General features: G+C 46.8%; 1 protein-coding gene across 1 annotated transcript; it reads right to left on the bottom strand.

The window, feature by feature from the left end:
* Positions 1–309: 309 nt before the first annotated feature.
* On the bottom strand, positions 310–26740 carry SLCO4A1 (solute carrier organic anion transporter family member 4A1). The gene is made up of 12 exons (XM_032705271.1): positions 26692–26740; positions 13313–14293; positions 11910–12000; positions 10886–11007; positions 10466–10577; positions 5825–5979; positions 4948–5143; positions 4211–4376; positions 3445–3617; positions 3019–3083; positions 2338–2486; positions 310–1624 (listed from the first exon to the last, which is right to left on the bottom strand). The coding sequence occupies exons 2-12, from the start codon at positions 14136–14138 to the stop codon at positions 1475–1477; spliced, it is 2205 nt and encodes a 734-aa protein (XP_032561162.1). The 5' UTR covers positions 14139–14293; positions 26692–26740; the 3' UTR covers positions 310–1474.
* Positions 26741–26895: the final 155 nt, after the last annotated feature.

The following is a 26895-nucleotide window of genomic DNA, read 5'->3' as shown; positions in this document are numbered from 1 at the left end:
ACCACCATGGACCTGAAGATGGACCACACTCCCAGAGCTGCCATCCCTGTCTGCAACAGGAACGGTTTCACCGCTGCTCTGAGAGCCAGTCCTTTGCTAACAAAGGAAGCAAATGCCCATCCTGTGTCTGTTTATGAAAGCATAAATACACAAAATATACAAAAAGATCTACAAAGTAATTCTAAGTAGGAGCTGGCACAAAAAAAAAAAAAAAAAAAAAAAAAAGCACCAGTTTTGCAGCTGGGTAATGTAGGTCTCCTCCCCTGTGAACCTGGTTCTACAATGTAGCGTTCCAGGGGCTGCCCACAGCCTGCCCTGGAGATGTACCCAGATCATGGGGCTGTGCAAATACAGGCAGACCAAGCACTAACCTTGCCTGATCTGGACTGAGAGGGAAGCCAGACCTAAACATGCCCAAATTCTACTTTTGTCCCACAGAAAGCTCCTGGTCACTATTGCAAGTGCACATTCAAAGGTCACTTTGGGAACACTACCCTCTCCACTTGCAAGCAGGCCAGTTACAAGTCAGCATCCCCTTCCCACGAGGCAGTCCTATCCCTTAAGGTAGTGGTCTAGAGGCAAACTAAATTCACTCTAACTTTTCCATTTACCCAACTGCAACGTCTTTCCAGAACAACCAAAGAGAAGCATTGCATAGATCTGTATCTCATGTCTTCCCACACCCAGCAAACAACAAGAAGTTCAAGTTTTGCACAGTACATTACAAAAGGCATCACTTTGAAACAACACAAGAAAGAAAATGAAGTGTCACCACGGTGTAAACCCTGCAATGAGTGAGGCAGTGAGTGTACAGTGCTCGGCAGCTCTGGGGAAGGCTGCCCTAGTGTCCTGATGGATTTGCTAATCAAATCACCTCTCAAACCTATCTCCCATCACATGGTAATAGGAACTTGCATAATAAGAGAACCTGCTCCTGGACAAACAGAGAATGCTGTGTCACAGGAAGGAGGAGGACACTGCCAGGGCTGTCTGCTTTGCATACAGCAGTTTGAGGGCCAGTTGTCCTGGCTGCAATGCAGACTGCAGGAGAGCAGTGCTCTTTCCAGGCTTGGGAAGTCCCAACAGAAGTTTTGCTACAGTTGGCCTTACAATTGAGATATTAGGGCCCAGATCCTCTGGTGGTTTAAACCCCACATGCTCCATTGGAGTTACTGGTGCTTATTTCCACGAGTGGAGAACACGGTCCTCGCTTGTCACAGACACAGAATAAAGCTACGGTAGCCCTTTCTTTAAATAAAATTAAATAACTGCATATGGCACCAGCGCACGATTTTAAATGTGCTTCTGCCATCAAGGAAACAGCAAAGCACACCAGTGGTTAATTAAATTATTTATCTTCGGCTAAAAAAAAAAAAGTTATAATATTACTGTTAATTTAAAAACCCCTGGGGACCGCATAACGTCTTCTCATTGTATTTTTGAGGCTGAGATAGTCACTTGCACGAGTACAGCACTATATATCCTCTTCAGCTGGCAGTGAAGGCTTGTGCTCCTGGAGGTCACTGTTGCCATTTTCGGATGCATCCGAGCTGCCTGGAGCCGACTCCGGTGGCGGGGGTTTGTAGAGTAAACAGGCGACTATAAAGAAGGTTGTCCCAAGCACCTGCAGCCACAAAGACACCCCGTTACTCTCTGCTCCCCACAAAACCTCGTGCCTATCCCACACCTGGAATGAGATTTGCTGACCAAGCTTTGGGGAGGAGGTGATGCTGGGCCCCATGGCAATGGGACAGTGAGAATTATCCCCACATAGACATCTGGAGCACAGTGCTGCACGAGGCCTTTGCTGCAAGGCTTTTGAGAGCCTCTTTATCACAGCAACTGCTAAACACTACTATCTAGGGCAACTGCTTGTTTGGGAGCAGTTAAAATGATGGTTTTCTGCTAATAAATAAAAACCACAGTTCTAAGCTCTTATTTTCTAGCAGTGGTCAGGGAATGGTTATTTACAACCTGCTCAAAAAGCCATCCCTCACTCTCACTAACACACTGCAGTTATGTCTTTTACTCCATTTCTAGCAAAAATCACTTTGGTTACTGTTTGCAGGAGATATTTCATATGGCGCAAAACAAGCTGTAAACCTAGAAAATAATGGGAATTTAAGAGAATGATGGTGGCTGGAGCACCATTACCTGGTGAGAAGGAAACGGGGTTTTTGACTTCCCTGAGAACATTTCTCATGTAAAAATTTAATTTCGTCTGGGGGAGGCCGGATCAGGGCAACCGAATTTTGTGGAATTGTCTCCCAGAGAAAAATGCTGTCTCCTAAAGACCTGCTTGCTTTATCAGAGAGTGGAGTTAACTGGCAGCCTCACCTTGTAGACCAGTCCAGCGATGAGGGTGTATCTGCTCATGGCTGAGTTCTGGTAAACGTAGCAAGAGCCCTGCTCACCACACTGGTCCTGCCAGAGCAGGCAGGATTTATCAATCATGGATCCAAAGGCGATGGGGCCAGGGATGCCTCCTGTGGGAAGAGAAAGTGGAGCTTCAGTCTGGGCAGCACCTACACACCAGTCCTGTAACTCACAAGGTGTTTGCAGAAAAGCATCAGACTCTGCTGCTACCATGATTAGGAAAACTCATCCTGCAGCACCCAGAGCCACAAGGTATCAAAAATACACTGGATTTCCAGATCTGAGAGTCCAGCAGGTCTTTTGACCATCCTGACCTACATGTTGCACAAGAGCCAAAAGACACCCACAGGAGCTTCAATACATCTGCTCCTTTTCTTAAAATAAGAACATGTTGCCAGGACATTGCTCCTCTTCCACCTGTGATGTGTCACAGAACCCTCCATTCAGTTTGCAAATCACATGCAAAAGGGAATTAGGTTTTTCTGAATGACAGCAAACAAAAGAAAGCATCCTCCTTTCATCACTGCATGTCCTACTCCCTTCTTTTCCAACCCAATGTGTTTTATTCTTAGGTGACAGCTTGGTACACACTCCACAAAACGAGCAGACCACACCAGTGCTCAGATTCACTCTGCTCCATACCTAGTGTCCGCACCACAATCCACTGGATCCCAAGTGCAAAGGACCTTTGCCTGTCGGAAACACACCTGGGGAACACAAGGGGTTTGTTTAGAAATGCTGCCAGGCTGCCTGGCACCTCCCTGCCCCACAATGCCACATCCCACACACCCGGGACCTCCAACCCCTCTGGAGGCTGAGGATCACCCCAGTGCAATGTGCCCCCACCACTGCTGTAAACATGGCAGAGGATAAAGCTTCCAATGCTAAAATCTGCTTTCCCAGCTAGACTGGGAAGGGATTAGTCCTGATGTCTCCAGGCTGCCAGCTTGGAGGTGAGGTGGTTCCCACCACACCTTCCCCATGGCTTGAGCCAGCAGGATAAAGTGGAGAGGTGGATGCTGAGGCTTCTTGCAGCAGTGGCAGAAGCTGAGGCCATCCCGTGCTTACCGCAGAGTGGCAGTCAGGGCAGGAATGCTGCTCAGGAAGGTGAAGAGGATGACCACGAACATGAAGCACAGGAGCAAGGGCTTTTTCGCACAGGACGAGGTGCATTTCCCTGCCTCTGCATCGCCAGGGCCGGGCAGGAGGGTTCTGTTGACACAGCTACACTCACGATAGACCTGGAGAAAAAAAAAAGGCTGGTGAGTGTTCTGCCAAGGAGAGCACAGTGATAGTCAAAGCTTTAAAAATCATGAAATTCAGGGAGGGCAGAAAACAGCTGGTTTTACTCCCGGAATGGAGGGAAGTGGAAATCAAGCTGCATTCTTGACACACTTCTGTTTCAAAGTAGGTCATTAAGTAAGAGAAATTAACTCTGCCAGGCAGTCTTTGAATGCAGAATATCATCTCTACCCTTCTTAAGCCTCTGTCTGGCTCTATGAGTAACATGCTGGAAGGATGAGGAGGTGCATCATGTTCCCTGAAGACCCAAAATAAGCATTAGAACAGGAATTAGGTGCCTACCAAGTTCCCTGCCTGCCTGGGTGATTTACCCTGGATTTCAGCACAGTTTGACCCAGAATGAGGCAAAGATGATTGATATAATGAGAGAAGCAAAGCAGGGTGACCTCTGTACCAGAGAGCATCCATCCTGCCCCAGACTTTTACAATGATCTGTAGCAAAGCTCAAACCTGTGGACAGTTTTGCAAAGCCAGCCAAATCACTCCAAAGATGTGCCACCACCTTGTTAATACACAGTGCTTTCAGACATACCTTCTTGCCATTCCTGAGTTTTTCAGACACTTTTCTGCACCCAGCGTGGCAGGGAGAGTAATACATAATGTCATCACTCCCGCAGACAGGGCTGTAGGTGTCCTGCAAACAGCCACACTTGGCGTTGCAGGCTGCTGTCAGGTTGAGGTGCCCACCAGGCAAAGCACTAAGGGAAACACAGGAGCAGTCAGTGAACAGCATTTTTCCAGAGGAGATGAGTAGAGGAAGAGAAAGAGAAGGGGAGACAGCAGGAGTTGCAGTGGATACCCCAGGAGCATAAAGCCAGGCTTGGGAAGGGTTTCATCTCACCCAATTTAAACTGTGCCCTGGAGCTGTCTCTTTCCCACAGCTACCAAGGGAGTTTAAGTGACCAGCTCTTAGGGTGACACTTCCATTTGGAGAGGAGATTCCCAGTTTTGGTCCAGTTTATCCCACTGGCTAGAGATGGAGGACACTGTGAAGGCAACTGAAGAGTGGAGTATCTTACATTCTGGTGCTGCTGATCTCCCCTCCCTTACTAACTAGGGAGTCTCTTCTATAAACTCCATCCAGTTGCAAAAATTAGGACATCTATTTTCTGTGTCTCGCCCTCAATATCTGCCTGTAGGACTGACTAGACACCAACTTTCATCCCCAACACAATCACATGAGACTGCCACCAGTACTGTGTGTTTGGAGTTGTCCTTCTATTCTGACCAGGGCCCCACTGCACAGACAGATGGGATGGTTGTTGTTACCTTCCATCGTACGTCTGGGTTACTCCTGCCATTGGCATGTTAGGGCAGTGGATAAAAAAAATTAATATCGCCAGCAGACTTGTCACTGTGCAAAGTAAACACAATTTGATGATTCCTGAACAGCGGAGTTTGAATTTATTCACAAGGAATCCTCCCAGGAATGTGCCTCCCCCTCCAGCTGGCACGACCAGATAACCTGGAAAAAAAGGGGAAAAAACCCACAAGCAAGTTTAGAAATGTCAGCAAGGAGTTTTCATATTTGAATACATTAATTGCAGCGTGTCTTGCATATAAAGGACCCCTTGGTTGCTGTGTGGCTTCTTGGTGGGAGTTCAGTGGACGCTGCTATAGTAGCTGGTCCTCTGTAACAGCTCAGGTAACATGGCTTGAGCCTGGTAAAGAGCTCTTCCTACCCAGAAATCTTAAAACTGACTCTTTCAGGAGCACATCATGAGCCTTGATGATTGTTGGAGACCAATTCCTTGGTCTGTGTTACAGCAGCTATACGAGGATCCTCCCAGTTTTTGGGTGCTGACAAAATATGTCCCCCAGCTCAGACATCCCTCGTTACAGGAAATGTTTAGTCAATGTTTCCTGGTAATGCACTAGGAGGAACACACTACAGTTATTTTGCCTTCCTCTAGAGGGTAACAGACGGCTACAGAAGTGACCACATTTCTTCCTGATGTCAGTAGATACAGCTCTGGAAATGCACTTGGTGGAGATGTGCTGATGAAAATAATCCTATCTAACAGCTGAAGAGGATAACAGCTCTGTAAATGAACTGCAAAGCATCTGTCTCCACTCTAAATGGGCTAAAGTGCTCTTCTATTTGTTGGCAAAATGGGAAAACATTGCAAAAACGTGGTTTCCTTACCAAAAAACGTAGCAGCTTCAGAGGCACTTAAACTAAACTGAGACTCCAGGAATTTGGGTCCAAAGGTGGACATCCCAGCAATGAGGGTGGCTTCGGTTGCTCCTGCTAAGCAGAGGAAGATGAAGGTGGGGTTCTTCAGAAGTAGCAGCACTGATCTGGGAAGGACAAATATATTGGAATTGAATCACTGTGGCACATTTTGACTTCAGGTCTGTCCCTATCTTTAGGTCAGAAGGATCACATGTAAGATGAGGCAGCATCCCATCGTGCTGCATATCTTTGAAAGAAAAAATACCAAAAGGGAGCTAATTGGGGGTTGAAAGAGCAGGGATCTTCTCCACTTTTGCTTATTGAGTCCTACCAGCCAAGGAAGGATGCTGAGGGTACCCTCACCTGTCCCTATGTACCTGCACAGAGTAGATGTCACAGTGTGTGATATAATTCACACCCAGGGCACCCACGACTTCCAAAAGGATGATTTCAGCAGTAATTTTCCATCTTTTAGGGTCAGGCTGAGTATTTTCTATTCCTAAACGAGGCAATACTGAAAGGACATTACTCCTCACTAAATCTCAACCATTTCAAGGTTTTATTAGGCCGTGATGGCAGGTATCTTGAGACTCCTGACTCAAGAAAGAGCAGGGAACAAAGTAGTGCTACATCCTCACATACACACATTACTCGTGTACCCATGTCCTCATAAGAATTATAACCTTGGGGGAAATACCAAGCAAGCCTTTCTATATGGAGGAAACACCTCCAAGACACCTTATATCCACCAAAAAGTCGAAAGCAATCTTTATTCCACAATCTAAGCACAGTTTTACTTGAAGCTTAATGCATAAGTTGAGTAAATACATTTTACTTTGACCCACCAGGATTTAGTAGATATGCCGTAGATATGCCTGAAAAATTGCCATGTGTAATTTATATGCAGATCCAGCAACAATTCCATCTCTGAGACACAGAAAGGCCCTCAGGCACATGGGATGGTCTCAATTATCTCTCTCTATCTCGGATATTGGACTAAGAGGGCTGACACTGCTTTGCAGGGGACGTTTTGTAACGAGCTTGAAATTCTGTTGCATGACTTTCCCCAAGCCAAGCTCAGACCGGTGCCACAGGTTATCCCATTTCTGGGATGGGCACAGACCTGGTCATCCTGCAACAATGGCAGCAACAGGGATGCTCACTGAACAGAAAGGAACAGTCACTTACCACTCCTGCTCCAGAGCAGGTGTGAGATCAGAGAAAACCTACTGCAGAACAAGTGAGTGAGAGATGTGCTGAGGCTCAGCCTCAGATTTGTGCAAGTTTGCTCACATCAAACGGGGAATTTCATTACATCGAAAGAACAAATGAGCTCAAACACAGAAATACCACACATTCCTACACTTTGATTACGTGGAGCTGAATACTAAACATTGTGTGGCTCTTGGGATTAGTTTAATTTACTAAACTATTTTCCAGATCTTTTCAGCTATGCTTAATTTGGAAGCACAAAGCCTAATCTTTTAGTGAAAAAAGGCTTGTGGGCCTTGCGGCTGATGCAGAAAATGGACAGTTCCTTCCCCTTTTTACAGAAAAGAGTCATTCCCTGGCACTAGTGTGACTTTGTGCCCTTTGTCAGGTTAGACTTGCAGGTAAAAAAATGCGAAGGAACTCCTTTCAGCACTTGAGTAAAAATTTACTGATGTAATTTAATCTGTTTGAAGACAAAAGACGTAGTTGTGAGCAGCTATGGCACATAAAACTTTACTAAAGTCAACATAGACCTCTTCATTGCTATCAGTAGGACTTTAAACACACCCAGAAACCACACAACTATTGAACAGCCTTGATTGTCCTCAGTTTTTGCAGCCACAGGGATTTCAGGAGGCTCAGCACCGCACAGAGGAGAATCCCATCACGTATAAAAGCTGACTCTCCAAATCTTTACTGATATGGGCACACATAGGAACTCTTTCATCACTTAATGGTTCTCCTGAGTAGGTTGGGACCACCTGTATAACCAGAACCTGCTCCCCTGAGAAACCCTGGCATGCCCAGGACACCTCAGACTGTAACAGAGTACAGACACAACCTAATGAGTCATTAATAGATGGATATTTATTCATAGCAATTTATTCATAGCACATCAATGGGGTCATTTCCAGCATAAAATGACACCTACTGTCACCACCACCAAGGGAACAGAGGGCAGGGAAGCTGCAGTAAAGCCATGAGACAAAACAAAGTCCCATCCTGCACCTAATCCAAGAGTGATGAGTGAAATATTGACCACAGCTTTTCATGTTGAAGATCAGAGCTTGACAGACAAGTGAGTGATCCTCACAAACCCTGTCACTCACCTCCTCTCCTGGCACAGCTCTACATGCCTTCTGTTTGCGTCCCTCTGCTCTGACAGGAGGGGTTATTCCAGGAGAGCAATCATATGGAACCAGAGAAAGGAAAATGCTATTTTATCAGGGCTTTTCAACCCAAGAGTTAAGACAGAAGTCTCTTCAGGGCAGAGGATTAAGCTGCATGGGCTACATTCCTGTAAGCTCCTGCTCTTAGGCAGCACTGTGAGTACAGCAACTCATTAACCTCACTTAGAAAGGACCTGATGGCATGGAACAGCATTTTATTTCATCAGTATTTCTGCTTATCTCTGTGAGACTGTTCCTGTCCATCCTGTAAGAAAATGTGTAGCTCAAGATCCCTTCCTAAAACAAAAGGAACAGTGAGTGTTCCTTTGGCCTCACTCTCCAGCCTGGTCCACGTGTCCCCAAGAGCTGCCTGCACAGATGTGATCTTTTTAATGCAAGTTTCCAGAATAGCAAGCCTTTAAGGCACTTCCCTTTTATTAATCAAAACCAGGGACCACAAAAGTCTGTTGGGTTTTTGCTTTCAGATGAAAAGGACTGGACTAATCTAAATTGTTTGATAAAGGCTGCCCACCTTCAGCTATTTGTTCTTCAGGAACGAGGGGTGAAAGAAGATGCTCCCAATGGAGGACTATCTCCTTTCCTGCTGTCAGACAGCCTTCAACAAGAAACAGTGGGAGCTTTGTTCCAGAGAAGCAAGAAAAGCATCAACCACTGAATTTCATCCTTCTCTGCTCCCCTCTCTGCTTGTGTTGGTTTTAGTCATAACCTTATCATTATTTAAATGCAGGTTCTGAATTTAATTTCCGTGCGGAGAATAAGCCATGACCTTGGAAAATGGCACCCAGTCAAGAATGCCATTTAATAACAGTATTGAAATCTGTTCAATGTAATATTCTTCATAAAACTGTCTTAACCCCTGGTAAAGTTCCTACAAAGTCTCCAAGAATTCCAGACCGATGTGAGTCACTGTGTTGACACAACACAGATCGATTGGTGCTGAAAACTGGTACTGAGCACCTGCTTCCACCCTCCTCTGCCAGCACAACAGCAACACCACAACTACAGCTCAGAAATAATTGTTGGCAGCAGCCTGGGGTTTGGCAACACTGAGTGTTTGCCTTTGCATGGAGCAGCCGTCACACACGGATACAATCTCCTCCCTAAAAATGGTCCTGGGAGAAAGACAAAAAAGAAAAAGCCCCTTATTGACTGCAAGCTCCAAAAGGAATTGATACCCAGGTATCTCTGTAACATCCAGAGCCTGAATGCCAGCTAACCCCAAGCTGTAAACAAAGCAGCACCTCTCCCCCTGCCCTCCACTTAAATACAATTCAACACAGAAAAAAAAAAATCACAAAAGATTTATTGCAGAAGTTTCCAGGTTAAAAGACCACGTTTTATTTTGGCCACTGGCTTGTTCCCAGTCAGAACTCCTTAAAAGCACCTCCTACCAGACCTCGCTGGGTCCAAGCCTGCTCGCCTGCACCACTCAGCCAAGCAGCAGCTCAGGGATTAAGCAAGTTGCTGTGTCACTGCCTTGCTGGAGAGATAAGAAGTAGTAACACATAAAAGGTGGTTGGAAGATGTGAAGGCAAATGGGAAAAAAAAAAAAGGAAACTAAGAATAAAAGAGAAAGGGAACTGAAAGCTACAGTGCGGCATATCTTGTTCCCTGGATTTGGAAGGGAGCTGTGAGAATCAGGGGGCCTTGTTTCATCTCGTTTCTCATTAAAAGGCCAAACAGGGATCTAACATAAGTAAAAATAGAGGAAAGGCAAAAAGCCCCAAGGGGCTGGGGAGGAGGAGATGTTGGAAAACACGCAACTGGGCCAGGTGAGGCCAGGCATAAGCAAACAGGCAGACAAAATGCTGCTGGGGAGAGGGAATGAGCTGGCAATGCCTGGGCATCTCCTGTCACCTAAAGCTTGGCATCAAGACACTCTCAGTGAAACTCAGTGTGTGGCACAGGGCTGAAGGTGGATCTGCACACATGGATGTGAGCTTCCGAAAACCCCAGATGGGACCAGCCCCTTGTCCCCTTCTCTCCCATGGGATCCCCAGCACCAGTTCTGGTTCAGCCCCTTCACCGAGAGCCACCAGACACTGACAGGACCAGGCATTTTGGCACCTCCTCTGTAAGGAAGTGTCATTGCTTGAGATGGGCAAAACCTTCGAGCTGGCAGGGCTAAAAGCAAGCTCAACCTGGGCCCATTACTCTCTCTCCTCTGGAGAGGGCTCCCCGAACCTCAGGCATGAGGTGGATTTCTCACCGAGGCAGATCTTTAACTGTTTTCCCAAAGTCTGGATCCGATGCTTTTTTGTGGCTCCCATCCTTTATCTGATGAGCCTCTGACACCCTCATAACAATATATCGCTGAGATCCTGCAAGTGAGAGGCAAACAGGAACAGGGAGCGTGTCAGACACGGGATGTGGATGCTACTGAAGCAGAGGATTTGCAGAGGGAAAATGCAACGTGACATCCTCCCTCCACCAACAGCTGCAAGGGAGAAGCAGTAAAAGAGGCAGATGGAAAGCCAAGGCGGTGAAATCATTTTGGGAATTACAACTTAAGCACTGGAAGTTCTTCCTTTATCCCTGTGGCCCCAGCTATGCACGTGCATGAGGATGCAAGCCCCAAGGCAGGCGCGAGCAGTGCAGTCCCAGCCCCAGCCCTGGGGGAGCCACGTACCTGGGAGGCGCTGGGGGTACCCCAGGATGGGGATGGAGATGAGGAGGGAGGCTGCTCCGGCCCCGAGGAAGCCGATCCACCACGCCCCCACCCACAGCGTGTTCTCCGGGGAGATGCCGATCCTGTGGGAAGCGAAGCCAAAAGGGCACAAGGGAGAGAGGTGGCGGTTGGAAACAGAGCAGGACAGCTCGGTGTGCCTCTTGTTGAGGCTGGCAGGGGCTGGGGGAACACAGGGAGGGGGTGACAGGGAAGGAAACCGAGCTCTGGCTCCCCTGTGGTGATCTGCCACACTGCCTCCTGCCTGTCTGACCACTTAATGAGCCCAGGAAATTGTATCATTTAATTCTCATTTCATCTCTGGCTTATACATTCACCTCACCCCTTTTCATTTGTGCTTTGGGGGCTGCTAAGATCCTTGCTCCACCCTAAAACCACACTTTGCAATAAAACTGGTACAAATAACCCATTCCTTCCCCTGGAAACCCATTTCCCCTTTTTAATCCATTCATCTGGTCTAGTGGAAGGTGTCCCTGCCTATGGCAGAGGCGTTGGAACTAGATAATCGTTAAGGTCCCTTCCAACCCAAACCATTCTATGATTCTGTGATCTGCCAAAGAATCTGTAAGGAAACAAGAATAAATTACAAATACTACAAAGCAAGGAGGGACTAAGCATCCTGGTGGGATGACTGGGAGGACCATCAGCACTGCTGGTAGCACTGCTCATCAGGGAACTCATTCAAAAAATTCACCTGCTGCTCGTAGCCTCATTAGCACAGGCAGTGCAGCGTGAAGGAGGATTTAAGCTGACAGGTTTGTCAGCAATTTCCCTCCAGTAGCAGCACTAATGCAAACCACTCTTCCAGCCTCTCCCCCCTGCAGACACATCACCAAACACCCCAGGCACGCCTCCACCCAGCCACCAGGTCATTGTTTCAGATCATTGGTTTGTTTGTTTTTTTTTTACCCCAAAGGAAACTTAGAGCATAAAGGGAAAGGAACAAGATTTTTTTTTAACGACTTACTCTCTGCCAATTTCAGTATAAATATTTAGAAACATTCCTCCTACCAGATAACCCGCTGCAGGCCCAAGGATTGCAGCAGTGTAGAAAACAGCTGAAAGGGAAAACAAGCTGTGTTAGACAACCAGCAGCGTGTCAGCCAGGGATGCTGCAGAGCACTGCTGGTGCCCAGCATCCCCAGCCCAATTCCCTCCTGGATGCAGGCTGCTCAGCCTCTGGCCACATCACACCCCTCTCCCTAAACCACTGAGACACAAACACAGATAGTTCTAACGAGTTTTCATCTCATGCTTTTGTCCCAGGGAAACTTTTGCATTCAGCCTGGGAATTTTTATAGCAAGGGGCAGGCAAATTTGGTTCAGCTTATTTAGCAGGGATGCATCTGACCCTGCTGCCACATCCTAGCTGCTGGCAGGATAAGCAGCACTGTTCTCTCCCCACTGATGACACGCAATGTCTACACTAAACGTGGCACCACTGGCACTTATTTTGGTTTGCTGTTTAAACAACAACATATGGAAGGACCATCAACTTGCTGATGATCTCCTAGTGATCTCCTTCCCACACTACACAGCCTTCTACAACAACATGGGCAGACTGATAAATTTCGGAATTGCTAAAAGATCACCCTTTTAGCAATTTCACCAAACAGGACTATGGGTATCTGGCAGCTGCTAAGTGAGCAGTGATACAGAGGAGTGAGCTGAGCCTCTGTTCTTGGCTGTGCTTTGCACCAGCAGTGACCAAAGCCCAGTGACCATCCTTGCTCTGCTGTGGCACTAAAGGGGTGATGATCTAAAGATTCAGATTAGGTATAAGAAAGGAGTTTTTTACAATGAGGGTGGTAAAACACTGGCACAGGCTGCCCAGACAGGCGGCAGATGCTCCATCCCTGGAAACATTCAAGGTCAGATTGGACAGGGCTCTGAGCAACCTGAACAAGTTGAAGGTGTCCCTGCTCGTTGCAGGGGGTTGGACTAGATGACCTTTAAAGGTCCCTTCAAACCCAAACTATTCTGTGGTTCTGTGTCCCCATGCACAGATGGGGTATGGCCTCATGGCTGCCTGCCAGAGATGCTAATGCCATACACCAGGGCATGGCAAGAGGACTCTCCCCAGCTGGCCCCATGCCAGGAGCAGGAGGCACCTCCTGATCCTCAAGGTATGAGCTGCGGGGGGAAAAATACCCAGCTGTGCTTACAGTTCGTCCCAGTAAATAATCCAAACCTCCCCAGCAGCTGCCACGTCTCTCTGATTTCCACCTTGCCCGTTATCAGGAACAAAAGACTGAGCAGTGCCAGGAGAGGTGTTCCCACTGTGGGCTGTTGGGTGCTGAGGCAGAGGAACCACCTCTCCCTCCCATCACCCCGCCCAAGGGCTCGAGCTGCCCCTCCAGCCCCACTCACCAATGTACACAGGGGAGTAGTTAGTCTTGACGTTTTCATCTAAATAGGTGACGCCGAGCGTGTAGAGCGGCGTGGCTCCCATCCCGTGCAGGAACTGCCCCAGCATGAAGACAAACCTGTAGCCGGAGAGGCTGGAGGCAGCCTGGGAGCACGGCAGGCTCTGGTTGCCCCCGCAGACACCCACCTCGGCCGCCGAGCGTGCCTCGTACTGCCCCGTGGTGAAGTGGGGCAAGGCGAAGAGCAGGGAGCCCAAGCCCATGACCAGCACCCCCCAGCCCAGCCACCGTGGTTTGTGGCCGTTCCCCCCAAAGTAGCTGACGAAGGTGAGGCAGACACAGGCCGCGATGTCGTAGGAGCTGGCGATCAGCCCGCTCTGGTAGCTGCGGAGGTCGAAGCGGCGCTCGATGGAGGTGATGACGGTGTTGATGAAGCCGTTCACGGTCATGCCTTGCAGGAAGGAGGCCACGCAGAGGAAGAACAAGACGCCCTTGGACGTGTTGCAGAGCTGTAAGCAGCCAGGGGTGAACGCCCCCCAGCCACAGGCCAGTTCCTCCCCTTCAGCCGACACATATTTAATCCCTTCCTCGAACCGGGTCTCCTCCTCTCCCGGGGTGGTGGAGCAGAGGGGTTCAGCACACGAGTCAGAGGGGCTGGGCACACCGGGGGAGGCGATGCCATTGCTCACTGGGGTGCCACAGGCATCCAGCCCCCTCTCAGCACTGAAGGTCCGGCTGGCATCGCCAGGACGAGGAGACGGGTGGGAGAAGTCAAGAGTCTGAGTGAAACAAAAGCCATTTTCTCTGGTGGAATTCTGGGGCATTGCCATGAACAGGAACACTGAGTCGAGCAGCAGGTCAAGGTGGGCTGGTGGCCAGGGTAACTTCACAGGGCAGCGAGGACTGGCCTGCCCAGGAGATGCAATTTTCAGAGCTTACATCAGTAGGGAAATGGTGAAGGTCTGAGCCAAGAGCATTCTGATCTCTGGAAAGAGAATTTTTACATACCTTTATATAAAACCATGCTTAAACCCCTAATATTTTTCCTTTTCTTCCCTTTTTTTTTTTTTTTTAATAAGCATTAGCATTTCCCTGTGCAGTTCACCTGGTCATGTACTCTCCACCATGAGGTATGTTGGTACCTCAGGTGTCATTAACATTACAGAAAAGAACAAAACATTCAGGAGCATTAAAAAAAGCACATCTCTGAGGAAGTCTCCCCAGCAGCTTAAGCCCCCCATCTCTCCTCTGGTAAAGGCCTGGTTAGACCCCCACAACCTCCATCTCTCTCCTTCCCCCTGCAGAGAGCAGCCCGCACAGCTACACGTTTCCCACTGCTTAAAGTCCTTTGGTCTCTCTCACACTCTGCCAATAACAGTTTATAATTATCCTGAAAAGTTTCCACAGTCAGATTGATTTTATTCCAAGCCCTCAGATCTGTTTACAACTATTCAGTAAAATCCTTTCTACAACTAATTAGACTACATGCCATTTCAGAGGGAGCTGGAGGGCAGAGGCAGCTGACTCTAACCTGATTACTGATGCAGACTGCCTTCTTTCAACCAGTTCCTGTGCATTGCAGCACCTGACTGTGCCAGCAACCAAGAGTATTTCTCCTTAAATACCTTGGCTGAACTATAAATGATGAAATTAATAAGGTTCTCCCTTGAATACTGGTCTTAAATACGAGAAATGTTTTGTTAGAGAGCATCTTCAAAGCATCCTGTATTTCCCAATATTTTTTGCCAGTATCTGTTTGAGATGTTCCTATAAAAACGTTTCCCCTGAGATGGTAATCAGCCTCAGCAGCAGGGAATGGGGGGAAAGGGCATTTGTTTCCCTGACAAAATGTCCCACGTTCAGATGGCTGTAACCTGGGAATATTGCAGCCTTTGGTGAAGATGTTAGTACTTAACTGTAGGTTGCTGGAAAAAATACTGACATTTGCTGAGTAGATAATGGTGTGCACGAGCACTGATATGCTTTCCTGTACTGGCAGGTCTTGCAGGCACTGGAACAAGAGGATTTGGCAGAAGGTGATGCTCAGAACAGCACCAAGGTTCTGTTCCCACTCCAGAAGGGCAGAGGACAGATCACATGTGCTACCAAATATTAAACATTCAGGTCAGTAGTGCTACAACAGGTCTGGTCCTTAAGGTAAGTTAAACAAATGAGATCCGCCTTTCATTTGCAAAATTTTATCTTAATTACCCAGACTGAGGAGCAGAGTGCATGGACTATTTCAGGGTTCAGATTTCAGCATGAATTTGATGCAGAGCAGGTGAGCCTGGCAAAAAGGAAGGCACGGCTTTGCAGCTCCACACTGGACTCCTCCAGGTAACTCCTACCTTAGTTGGCTGAGTGCAGTGCAGGTAACTTTGATGTGCAACATTTAAATGCAAAAACTAACTGCAGGCATTGAAATCCTGGTGCAGAGACAGATTGTTGTAACATGTTGGCACAAAAAGATAATGTCTTGGTGCAAGGCTCTATTTTTTCCCTTTTTTGCCTCTCCAATGTTCTTATGACTCTTACAGCTCTAAATCTGTTTCTCATCTTTGGATGCAATATTGGAAGCAATAAATAAGACTGCTTTAGCACTCTGTTAAAGTCAGGAGTGATTATGAGGTGCTGAATCAGGCTCTAAGGGGAGGAACAGCTCGTGTTCATGTAAATCAAACGTTCCTCCTGCACAGCAGCCACTGACTGCAGCTGCACACTGCCCCTATCAAATGTGTATCAGACTCATGTCTGATGTTACATTTGACTGCACTTGTAAAGAAGGTTTCCTGGCTGGAGACTGACTGTTCTCTCACCAATTTCAGTAGATAGATAAAGCACATCTCTGTTATTACCAGATGCAACCAGGGGCCATGAGTTCCCAAACTGGCCCACCTTCCCTCGGGAGGAAACACTCTTACTGTCTCTTTACCAGCACTGGGATATGTCCTTTTATACTTCATGAATTTATGTTGACATTTTGATATTTCATGAGTCAGGGAAGAGTAAAGGTTTTATTCCCTTGGTGGCAGGAGTTTGGGCCACCTGACCCAGGTGACCACATCACCCTCCCCTTCAACTTCAGTCACTGCTAGTCCTAGTTAACAGCAAACAGGATGAAACATTTCCAAGCAGCAGATGCTTCCCCCCACCCAAAACCCTTCTCAGCCCCAACAGCCACCTCCTGGATATCCCCCTGTGGATCTCAGCTAATGATTTGTGCCCAGGTGCTGTGGGCAGGGAGCCCACTCCTGCTCCGTGCTGTCCACCGAGCTGCTTGTCATCTCTTAAAGTATTTATAAACTGGCTGTGACACATTCACTGTGGGTATTGGCTTTCACAGGAGCCATATGCCACTTTAGAGGACAAAATATAATCTTTAGGGAAAAAAAAAAAACAAGCAACTCCACGCACTTCCTAATCATTCTTATTCATCCAAGCCATCCATTTATTGCCTCCCATTCATTTCTGTTTTTAATGACTCAGCTTGTGATTTCTTGCTTACATTGAATCAGTCCCAATGCTATTATCTCCCCGCCATAGATTTCCTCATTTTGCTGCAAGATTTCAGCTCTCTTTTTTTTCTCACTGTACAGCTGGTTCCAGAGTGCCAACATTACCGAGTCAACACAGCACAAGTAGCAAGGCAATGAAAGCATATGATTTGTATTTCCTGATGAAATCTGTAAAGCCTCCCCCCCAATATTTAGCATTAAATCAATAGTAAAATTTACAAGCTTTTCATCAGGTGATCATTTAAAAAGTCACAGGACCAATTAAAAACATTTTGCATTTCTGCCAAAGACTGCTATTAGATTAATGTTACAAATTAACTCATAACTGACATGCAAAATAATCCCATTTGCTGAAACATGCCCAATAATAGTTAATCTTCCCTCTCACGCTATGGTTTTTGACTTTTATATGGTATTATTGTGGCAAATAACATCTATTCATAACTTCAGCTTTCCATAGCTGAGCACAGTTTATGAGCAGACTTAATAATTTTTTTCAGTTCTATGGCATACATTGAGATACTTCCTAGGGAACAGGTATAGGGGATTAAAAATTATTAGGAAGTGTACTGGAAACTGGGGAGGAGCAGCCTCAGGTGATGTTCAGTGGCTGCCACGGGTTTCCTTTATTTTCCTCAATTTATGAGTGAGACTGACCTTACTGAACAAGTACTTTGAATTTGGGAAAGTCCACATCCAAGTACCAAGCTCATGTTACTTCAGAAAGGGACAAAGTCACCTGGGTTTGTACATTTAACTTCTCTTGGTAACACACACTGAATTCTTCTCAGATAGTCTGGCCTCAGAGGATTAGCAGTATTATTCTCTCATGACTGATAAACACCGTATGGATCAAGTGTAATCCACTGACTGCTTTAGGAATGGGGAAGCCTCCCAGAAGTGAGATAAATCCACATCTCAGTTCTGTGAACAGGGCACTGGTTCAGTTAAAAGGAGATAAAAGTAAGCATGAGATGAGTGAGTTGTTGCCATGCAATACTGAATTGTTTTCCTGGCAGCTGAGGAACTTTACCCAGCTCACACCAAGTGTGAACCTTACATTTTTTAGCACACTTTCAAAAATCATCCCTTTGGTTCAGCAATACAGAGGATGCTGCTACTGCTAGGAACAGGATGGGGACCAGCCTGGAGCCTTTTGTAAGCAATTCCTACGGGAACAGCGTGGCACTTCACACATGGGAAAGCTTCAGGAATGAGAAACACACCTAGAGAGCAGCCAGCTGACTGTACACCCAATGCTGTGCTCACCATCAGCGCTGCAGGGACAGCTGGAGGATGGGGGACAAAGCTCCTAGAGGCAGAGGACAATAGGAATACCCTGGCCCATCTCCCATGTCAGAGATGTGTTTTTACATGAATAAAACTCCTGCTGGAGTCTGAAGCAGGGAAGAGAGCAGTTGAAATTGGCTTTCAATTATCACATGACCAAGGATATATTTATAATTAAATAAAATCCAAATAGTAAAGCTTAGCACTCACAAATCCTTCCTATGTTTTCCAAGCGCTTTCCATTCGCTGGCAAATTAATGCAATAATACATAAGAAATCAGGAAGGTGGCCTGGATAATTTTCAATTAGCCACTCAAAAATGCTTTGAAGATAAATCTAGCCAGATTTTCTGAGCCTGCTTATTTGTTCCAGCTTATCTGTGCAAGTACAATTGGAGGCAGCTGCCTCAGACCATCTTTAAAACCTTGCAGTGCCAACACACGAAGGAGATTTAACTGGGACACTACGTTTTGCCATAGCAAAGATTAGCCAGACAAAAAGGTCTTTTATGCTATAACGCCTCACTCCCTCTCCCTAATGTCACTCTTGCTTTAATATCTTTTTCCTACCCATAAGTTTGACCAATGCTGAAAAAGTTTTCATGCTGGCACAGCCCTGCACTTTCCACCACGGTCACTGTCCATGGAGCTGGGTGTCTCCACATCCACCACCAGCACTTTCCCAACACCTAGCCCTGCCCACTGCATGGTGTTATTTTCCATCATTTAGATTCTTACAACCCATTTAAGAATGTTCAATATTCAGGATATTGTTTCTGCATGAGCAGTTAGTCAGCTCTTACCAGGTAGTTCCTATAGCTGTCCCTTCTTTGTTTCCATGAAGAAGATGCAGACTCAGGCAAATCCTTTACGATACGAGAAATTAAACAAAATGAGCCAAACCCAAATGAAGAATGTGAGACAAGTGATTCTTGGTGCTTCTAAAGATAGAAGCAATAAAAATGCAAAAAAATGCAACATCCTGTGTGACACAACACAAGGATGCTGTGTTCAGAATAGATATATTTGAATAATTTTGTCAACTACCATGGTTTACATAAACTTACTCTTGTTCATCCTCATGGCTTGATCAGTATGAAGGTAAAGAAAAAGAAAAAAAGGGAAAACCAGATGAAATGATACCATGAAACTACCTAGAACTCATTTTTTTCCTAAGACATGATTGCCTTCCAACCCTCCTTTGTACTAAGTGGACTCTAGAGGGAAAATCATGTACCACAAGGTCATATTGCTCTACCAGGTAAAGACAGTCTTTATCTTGAGCTTCCTATGACAAGTTCTCCAGCTCAACCCTATGTTGGTGGGCTGGATGCCCACCCATTCTTCACTCAAGCCAGACAACACAGAGCTGAAGGGAGCACGTGAGAAGAACTAAAAGCGCCACAGAAAAAGAAACTTGCTGATCATCTGATCCCCTGCAACACTCACCACTGGCAGTGAGCACAGGAGTCCATGACATGAGCACATGGAGATACAGAATCTACAGGAAGGATTCAGCTGAGGGAAGAGTATTTCCCACACAAGCCCACTTTTTTTTTTTTCCAGACCAGCAAGTAATAGCTTCCCCAAACAGCCCCTGGAGCACAAGCTCACTGGTGCACACCGCTTAGCCTGGATCTTGTTTAACATTCAGAGATGCTCTCTAATCCTCTTAGGTATTAGTCTTGAGATTCCTGCCAAGCACAGGAACAGCAGAGCCTCCCAGACAGCACTTAAATGAACTCACTGCTTGAAATGTACAATACTTCAAAATACAGTAGAACTCCAGCTGTTCCGTTTTGGTTAACCTCAGATTAGCACCTAGGAAGTCACTCTGGCATGAAAAATGCAAAATTAAATCACCTCAATTTCTGCCTCTCAGGTAACTCCCTAGGAAGTCATTCTGCTCTAGGACTGCAATTTTTCTCCCTTAACGACTTGTTTAAAGCTAAGTACCTAATCTGAGTTAGACATTCCTATTGTCTCTCTGTTGCCCGTTTCAAGGAGATCATCACATCTACAGCCCTCACACCAGAGAATCACAGAATGGTTTGGGTTGGAAGACCACTTAAAGACCATCTACTTTCAACACCCCTGCCGTGGGCAGGGACAGCTTCCACTAGACCAGGTTGCCCAAAGCCCATCCAACCTGGCCTTGAACAGTTCCAGGGATGGGGCAGCCACAGCTTCTCTGGGCAATTTGTTCCAATGCCTCACCACCCTCATAGGGAAGAATTTCTTCCTCATACCTAACCTAAACATACTCTCTTTCCATTTGAAACCATTCCCAGTTGTCCTATCACTACATGCCCTCGTAAAAAGTTCTTCTCCATCTTCCTTTAGGCGCTGCAAGGGGCTCCAAGATCCCCCTGGAGCCATCTTTTCTCTAGGCTGAACAACCCCAGCTCCCTCAGCCTGTGTTCACAGCAGAGGTGCTCCAGCCCTCAGCCCTCTCCCCTGTCTCCACAATCACTATTTTGTGTTGCTAAATCACCCATTACTGCAGATATGATCTGGAGTAGGAACAGGCAGATAATTATATTTCTGTTGGATTAGCCAAGCATATTACCCTGAGCTTATTCTGGCCTCATGTTGGCTACCACAACACAAACAATATTTGATCTAGCATAAAGCCAGATGGTGCAAAATTAACCCCTTCAGCACAAATCTGACGTGGCACAGGGAATTTGGTCCAGATCAGTGCACAGGCTCACAGGGCTGTATGACTTCTGACACGGCATCTGCAGCCTCTAAGTTTCCTGACGCCAAATACTCCCCATCTACTCTGCAAAGATGAGCTAAACAAGCATTGTACTTCATCATATTTCATCCACTTAAATAAACACAGTGTCAGCTTGCAGGAAATTTTCATTTGATCATGCAATACCCTAGATCTTGACATACTGTGGTATATTGGGGGATTTCTCGGAAGAGGGCAGATCCTTGTTGTGTAATTGAGAGGAAGTGATGATCACTTCCAAAGGAATGACCTCTCTTCATTCCCTGATTCAAAATCCCAAACCAGTACCATAACCACAAACTACAGCAACTATGAGATGAAGGGCAGGAACCCACAGGGGAGTGGGACAGAGTATGAGATCAGCACGCTGGCAGCGTGCAGGGCTGCTGACCACTGCCACCAAGGATGGTAAGAAGAAGCCAACCTGAAATGATGCTTTCCTTAGAAACCTCAGATACATTCCAAAGGTGATTCCTTGCGCTGCAGGTTCCTACAGTGACTACAGGAAATATCTACTGCAGGAAGCACTGAAAGCCTCAGGCATGGCCACAAAGCACAAGTTGCAAAGGGGCAGGTAAACCCTGACTGTGCTGTCCTTGGCTGCAGGTGTCTTCCATGGCTGGCTGCCTCTAAATAAATAAACAAAAATCACCCCTGATCAGAAGAGGTGAGAACAGGTTCAGCATGAACAGGCCTCTCTAAGAGCCACAGCTCAGTATGAAACAGCAATTCCATAGACACATACATCAATATACGTTCTAATATATGGAGAAGAAGGTGCACAGAGGTGAGTGCACACCCTCTGCAAGCACCACAGGCCCTGCAAGCCTCCCCTCCTGCAGGCTGGCATGTCCTTCATCTGACAACGCTCAACCAGGTCACTAACTCATTCAGACTGCCAGGGAGAAACTGGTGCCAAATGGTGTTTCTTCCTGAGATAAAGGAATAAACAGGCATATAATGTTCCCAGTGTCAACCCAAAACATCTGCTGGGATTCAGAGGGGTTTGCTGTCCATGCACAGTGTGGAGACACGTTCTACCTTGTACCCTCCCTTTTCTCACGCATGAGGAATCACGGCCTTAGACAAGCAGCTGTTGGAGGATGGATTTACTTGGAAATCTGGAAACTGCCTTCAAGGGATTCCTGCTTCCATGCAGCAACGTAGTGAGGTTTCCATTTCTGGGTCAGGAATTTTTTATTTTCCTTGGTATGGACTCTTCTCACAACCTACAGTCCCAAGGCGCCAAGAGAAACGGACACAACCTTGTCCTTGGTCATCAGCTTGAAGGGAGTCACTGAAGACTGAGTTTAATCAGAAGTGATGGGCTTGATCCTGCCATTGCTGCTTACCCATGGTGGTGTTTGTTCACACAAGGCATCCAAGCAGGGTCCTCGAGATCACTCAAAGACAGTAAAAGGGAATTCAAGGGAATAAAAATTGGCTGGTTTGTGGTGGTAGGTAAGGAAGTCTTTTTATTGCCTCTTGAAAAAAGGCAATATTTCAAATTTTAAATCATTTTAAAATATTGGAGACATAATCAGTGTATCACAGCCTGGTTACCTACTTTTCGCTCCTTTCAATTTAGTTTCTCTGACATGTTAAAATATCCTTTTCAAGGTTTTTTGCCAAATAGAGGAGAATATGCAACACTAACAGGATCACAGGTTATATGTCAGGGTTATATGGGGACTCCAGAAAAGGCTGATTCTGCTGTAACCAAGACCCACATCTGGCTCAAAGATTTAAATCCTCCATGAGACTGAATCCGCTCCAGAAATACAAAGGAGACCTTAAAGTTGCTTTGAAAGCACTGCGAGGAAATCCCTTTTTTTCTGGGAATTCTTATGCTAACATAAAGCCCCGTGGCATCTGCCCTGTCCTGATTATGCTGAAGCAGTGCAGGATCAGGTCAGTCATGGAGGAAAGGCCTGGGCAAAACCCTTCCAGCCAAGGCAAGGTACAGCAGCTTTGCTGCTGCTCCAACTTGCAGCAAGGGCTGAGATTCTGCTCCCTATGGGGCTTTTAAAGCAAAAGAAATCTTGAATTAAATGTTCAAATCTCATTTATTTGGAGTCTGGCAGGCTAAAAAGATTGATGCAGTTTTTCAAGGGGAGGCTCTGAGAGAACAGAACAATCTAAAAGAGCCCATGTCCTTCTGATGTTTTGGGGACTTTTTATTTCTGTGTCATGGGTTGGTACCATTTATCAAAAGTATAGAATCTTAACATATTTTTTTATCGCTTAATTCCATCTAGAAAAATAAACTCCTATCACACATCATACCCAAAGCACTTGAATCCACAAATATGAAGCAATAAAAGTGTCAAAAAGTACTTTTCCTTGGATTTTTTTTTTTTCAGTCAGAACATTGCAAAGTCAAAGTATTTCTTAGGAAAAAAAAGTGTTTGATCTTGCCTTCTCAACATGAAAATTACTTCCTTCAAATCAGCAGCCACGGTTAAACAAAGCTTGTCAGCATTTCATTTTTCTTTCTTGAAGAAATCAAGCTAAGCTCTGGGAATTCAAACAACTGAAGATCATAGATGCCATACAGCAATATATTATATCCATTAACATTAGCAATTAAATTTACTTTTAGTGTAACTTTACATATGCCAGTGAAATAGCACAAGGGGAGAAATGGGACTAGTGTCTTCACTGCTCCAAGAATTTCAAGAACTGCTGGAAAGGCTCCGCACTTTGCTGAACAAGATGAACCAGAATAAACGGAGTATTTCCCAGCACTAACATGCTCCCATTGCTCAAGCTCATTTACAAATAGAGGTGGAATGACATTATTTTTGGCAGCAGCAACATTGTAGAATCTCAGATTTAGAGGTACTTCTGGCTAAGGAGAGATTTAAGGTCAGACTAACACTACCCTGTTAATATTAAAGACTTCGCTGCCCCATCACATGCTCTCTACCATAATAACGAGAGGTCTGACACAAAATCTGCTAAAGTTAGTGGCCCACTCTGAGTACTTGTCTACAATCACTCATCCCAGCTACTGAAGTAGGATGGATGCTTTTGTCTGGGATTCATAAACCAGTTAAGTCCTTGACCTCTCTCAGAGCATTTTTCCCAGAACGTGTTTGCAGAAACTCTTTGTTCTCAAATCCTGCCGCTCAGCATCCCCACTCGCACGCCAGGAGGTCACTCAAGGCCAAGATGGAACAAAACTAATTATATCACAGGGAGGTCTAGCAATAAATCAGTTTTGAAAAGGGAAAGGAGAGTGGCTCCAGAAGAGGAACAGCTCTTGCATCTGGAGATCCCACAGCTATAGAGGCTGGGATAGCTGGAAACCTGATAAGGGACATGTGCAGGGAGAGCCATGTTGCCACCAACCCCATGGTCAAAGCCCCCGATTCTGCCTCTGGGGTGCTCTGGACTACTACAGCTTCCAAATTCTGCTCCTCTGCACAAGGATCAGCCCCTCACCAGACCAAGATGATGTGTTTTTTAAGTGTGCTTGGGAAGCACAGGCACTTCAGAGTGGCTACTGAAATCCAGATCGACGCATTTCAGGGCTACTTACATCCGTAACAGCCTGTGGTTAGTAACTCCTACACATTTCCTTAATACAGTGACCTCAACTCATTAAGTACAAAATCCAAAGGGGGACCCTTTCCCCTGAAATCATACTCCTTACCTCACTAACCCACCAGCAACCAGCCAGCTCTGCTCTGCTCCATGGGTGCAGAGTCGTGCAGAGCTTTTCCACCATTCACTGTTGCATTAATGGGATTCTGCAAGGTGTGAATGTCCCAGGCTCTGAATAATCAACTTGTGGGCAGCAGCTCAAGGAAACACATGAGGAGGACAAAAAACCCAAATGGTAAAGCAAAGTGTATGGCAATCTTGCATACGAGCACCTTCACCCACAGATTGTGACCAAGCTCATCAGCAAAGGCAGGTTTCTGGGCTTGGTACACTCAAAATAAAGGAAAGTAAAACAAGCGCTCAGTGATGCTTTTTGGGGTGGACTGAGCAAAATGAGCAGCGTAAAACAGAGCCATGATTCACTTTTTGTGCTACCACAGGATGTAAAGCCCCAAATCAGAGGGCAGAATCCTCCCCAGCATACTCCGTGCTGCGAAGACACACACAAAAAAAAAAAAAGATTAAAGCTGCCTGGAGGAGTTTGGAGTTGGAAATCATGAGGCACTGAGCAGCTGGATGCTGATCTCCCTAAGCCGCTGGGTATTTCTTTTGTTAGTGGCTGATCCCATCTTCCCTCTTGCCTGCAAATCTCTAATCTCTGTAAAGACTTCTAGTGAGTACTTGCTCAGGTAGTTCTTGGTTTCACTGGCCAAGAATATCCAACCCTGACAGGATTTGCTGCTTCCTGCCTCACCTCTCACCCCAGGGTCACATTTCATGTTTCTACCACTGCCACTTAGTGGGTTTCCCCCATGTGCAGGACAAATTAAGGCAATGTCAGTGGAGTGGCTACTTCCCAGGGCTTCAGGTGGCACTTGTCACACCTGACCATGCTCATCTCACACTGCAGAGCTCCGGCAGAGTCATGTCTGGGCAGGTGGCTGTGGTCTGTCCCTCGCAGCCCACCCAGTGCACAGGGCTGCTGCTTCAGTTTCTGATCATTTTTGGCAGCTTGCAGGCCAGACCTCTTTGCATATAAATAGCTACTATTTTTTCCCTTTTCATTATTTGACTAACCCTCTCTCCCCGCAGTTTCATCATCCTTTCTCGCAGGTTTACAAGAGCCCTGACATACTTTTCTAAAGATCTCCTTTGTGTTCATTCTGCCTCAAATGCTATTTTAATGTGTGTTTTTACAACCAAGTGGCACTACAGAAAGTAGGAGCCCAGAAATATATATATTAAAAAAAGAGGTGCCAGACTAGGATAACTCCAGTTTTGTAGCATGTTGCCTAGTAAAACCAAACAGCCTATAAAATGGTAATAAAATGTTAATGCAACAAACACGTGATTAAGGTCCACTTGTGCCTTTTAAGCTCTCAGAACTGAAAACCATGGTTTTATTATAACAGTTTTTGATTATTATCATTTGAACAAATGGGTTATAAAAGTAATATAGGGCAAGTGACTAAAGTGCTCCAGTTCTGCTCAGCATCCTGCCTGGTACTTCCTTCTCCAACTTCAGTTACTGCCCCTGTGAAACAGGGATTATTTTATCATTAACATAACATTTTTTTCTTGTTGCAAGGATTCTTTTGCCATGCCACTTTACTACCTTTCCTTACTTTCCTCCTTTTCTCGGCATTTTTTTTAATTTACCGTAGAAAGACACGGTTTCGCTAAAAGGAAAAGCCCAAACCGCAGTGAATCAGTTCGAACAAATTTCAGTTACAGGCTTGAAGCATCCTCGGGGACCATCGCAAGCGGAAAATCTCAATGAGTTGGGCCATTTCGGTGACTCTCTCCCCCCTCCGCGGCATCAACCGGGCTGTTGCCGGCACGGACCCCGTGCTCTGCTCCCCGACCCACCGAGCGCACACAAAAGCCCGCACGCCGGGGATAAGAGCTGCCTCCCCGCACCGCTCATCTCAGCCCCGAGCCCCCTCCTGCCCCACCGCGGGGCTCCTCATCCCCCCGCGGGGCTTCTCATCCCCCCGCGGGGCTTCTCACCGCCCCAAGGATGCCCCGCGCCCATCCCCGTCTCCTCGGGGCTCCCCCGCGCCGCTCCCGCAGACGCGTGTGGCACCACCCGGCAGGTCCTGCCGTGGCGGGGAGGGTCTCCCGGGCAGTCCCCCGCCCCTCATCCCTCCCCGCACCCCCCGCCCTGTGCGGTGCCCGGTGCGGTGCCCGGTGCGGTGCCCGGTGCGGTGCCCGGTGCGGTGCCCGGTACCTGCCGCTGCCGCTCCCGCCGCCGCCGCTCTCGCTCCGCCGCCCCCGCGCTCCCCGGGGCGGGCACCTCGATCCTGACGGACGGGCACCTTCTCCAATCGACGACGGACGCGGGCGGCGACCGGGCCAATGGTGGGGAAACTGAGGCCGAAGCGAACGTGGGGATAAGGCAGGGGGTGAGAGAGAGGAGGAGAACGGGAGGGGA

The sequence above is a fragment of the Chiroxiphia lanceolata genome, chromosome 17 (assembly GCF_009829145.1).
Source record: "Chiroxiphia lanceolata isolate bChiLan1 chromosome 17, bChiLan1.pri, whole genome shotgun sequence".
Classification (NCBI taxonomy): Eukaryota; Metazoa; Chordata; class Aves; order Passeriformes; family Pipridae; genus Chiroxiphia; species Chiroxiphia lanceolata.
The sequence above is the reverse complement of the archived record's forward strand: the minus strand, read 5'-3'. Positions and strand labels throughout refer to the sequence as shown.

Bases quoted from the DNA above. Each gene is read 5' to 3' on its own strand.
- SLCO4A1 (XM_032705271.1), bottom strand. From the start codon at position 14,138: ATGGCAATGCCCCAGAATTCCACCAGAGAAAATGGCTTTTGTTTCACT. The intron at 10,578-10,885 runs GTACGTGGCTCC...TCTCACTTGCAG, and splicing joins GTACCCCCAGCGCCTCCCAG to GATCTCAGCGATATATTGTT. The intron at 4,377-4,947 runs GTAACAACAACC...TGTTTCCCTTAG, and splicing joins ACCCAGACGTACGATGGAAG to TGCTTTGCCTGGTGGGCACC.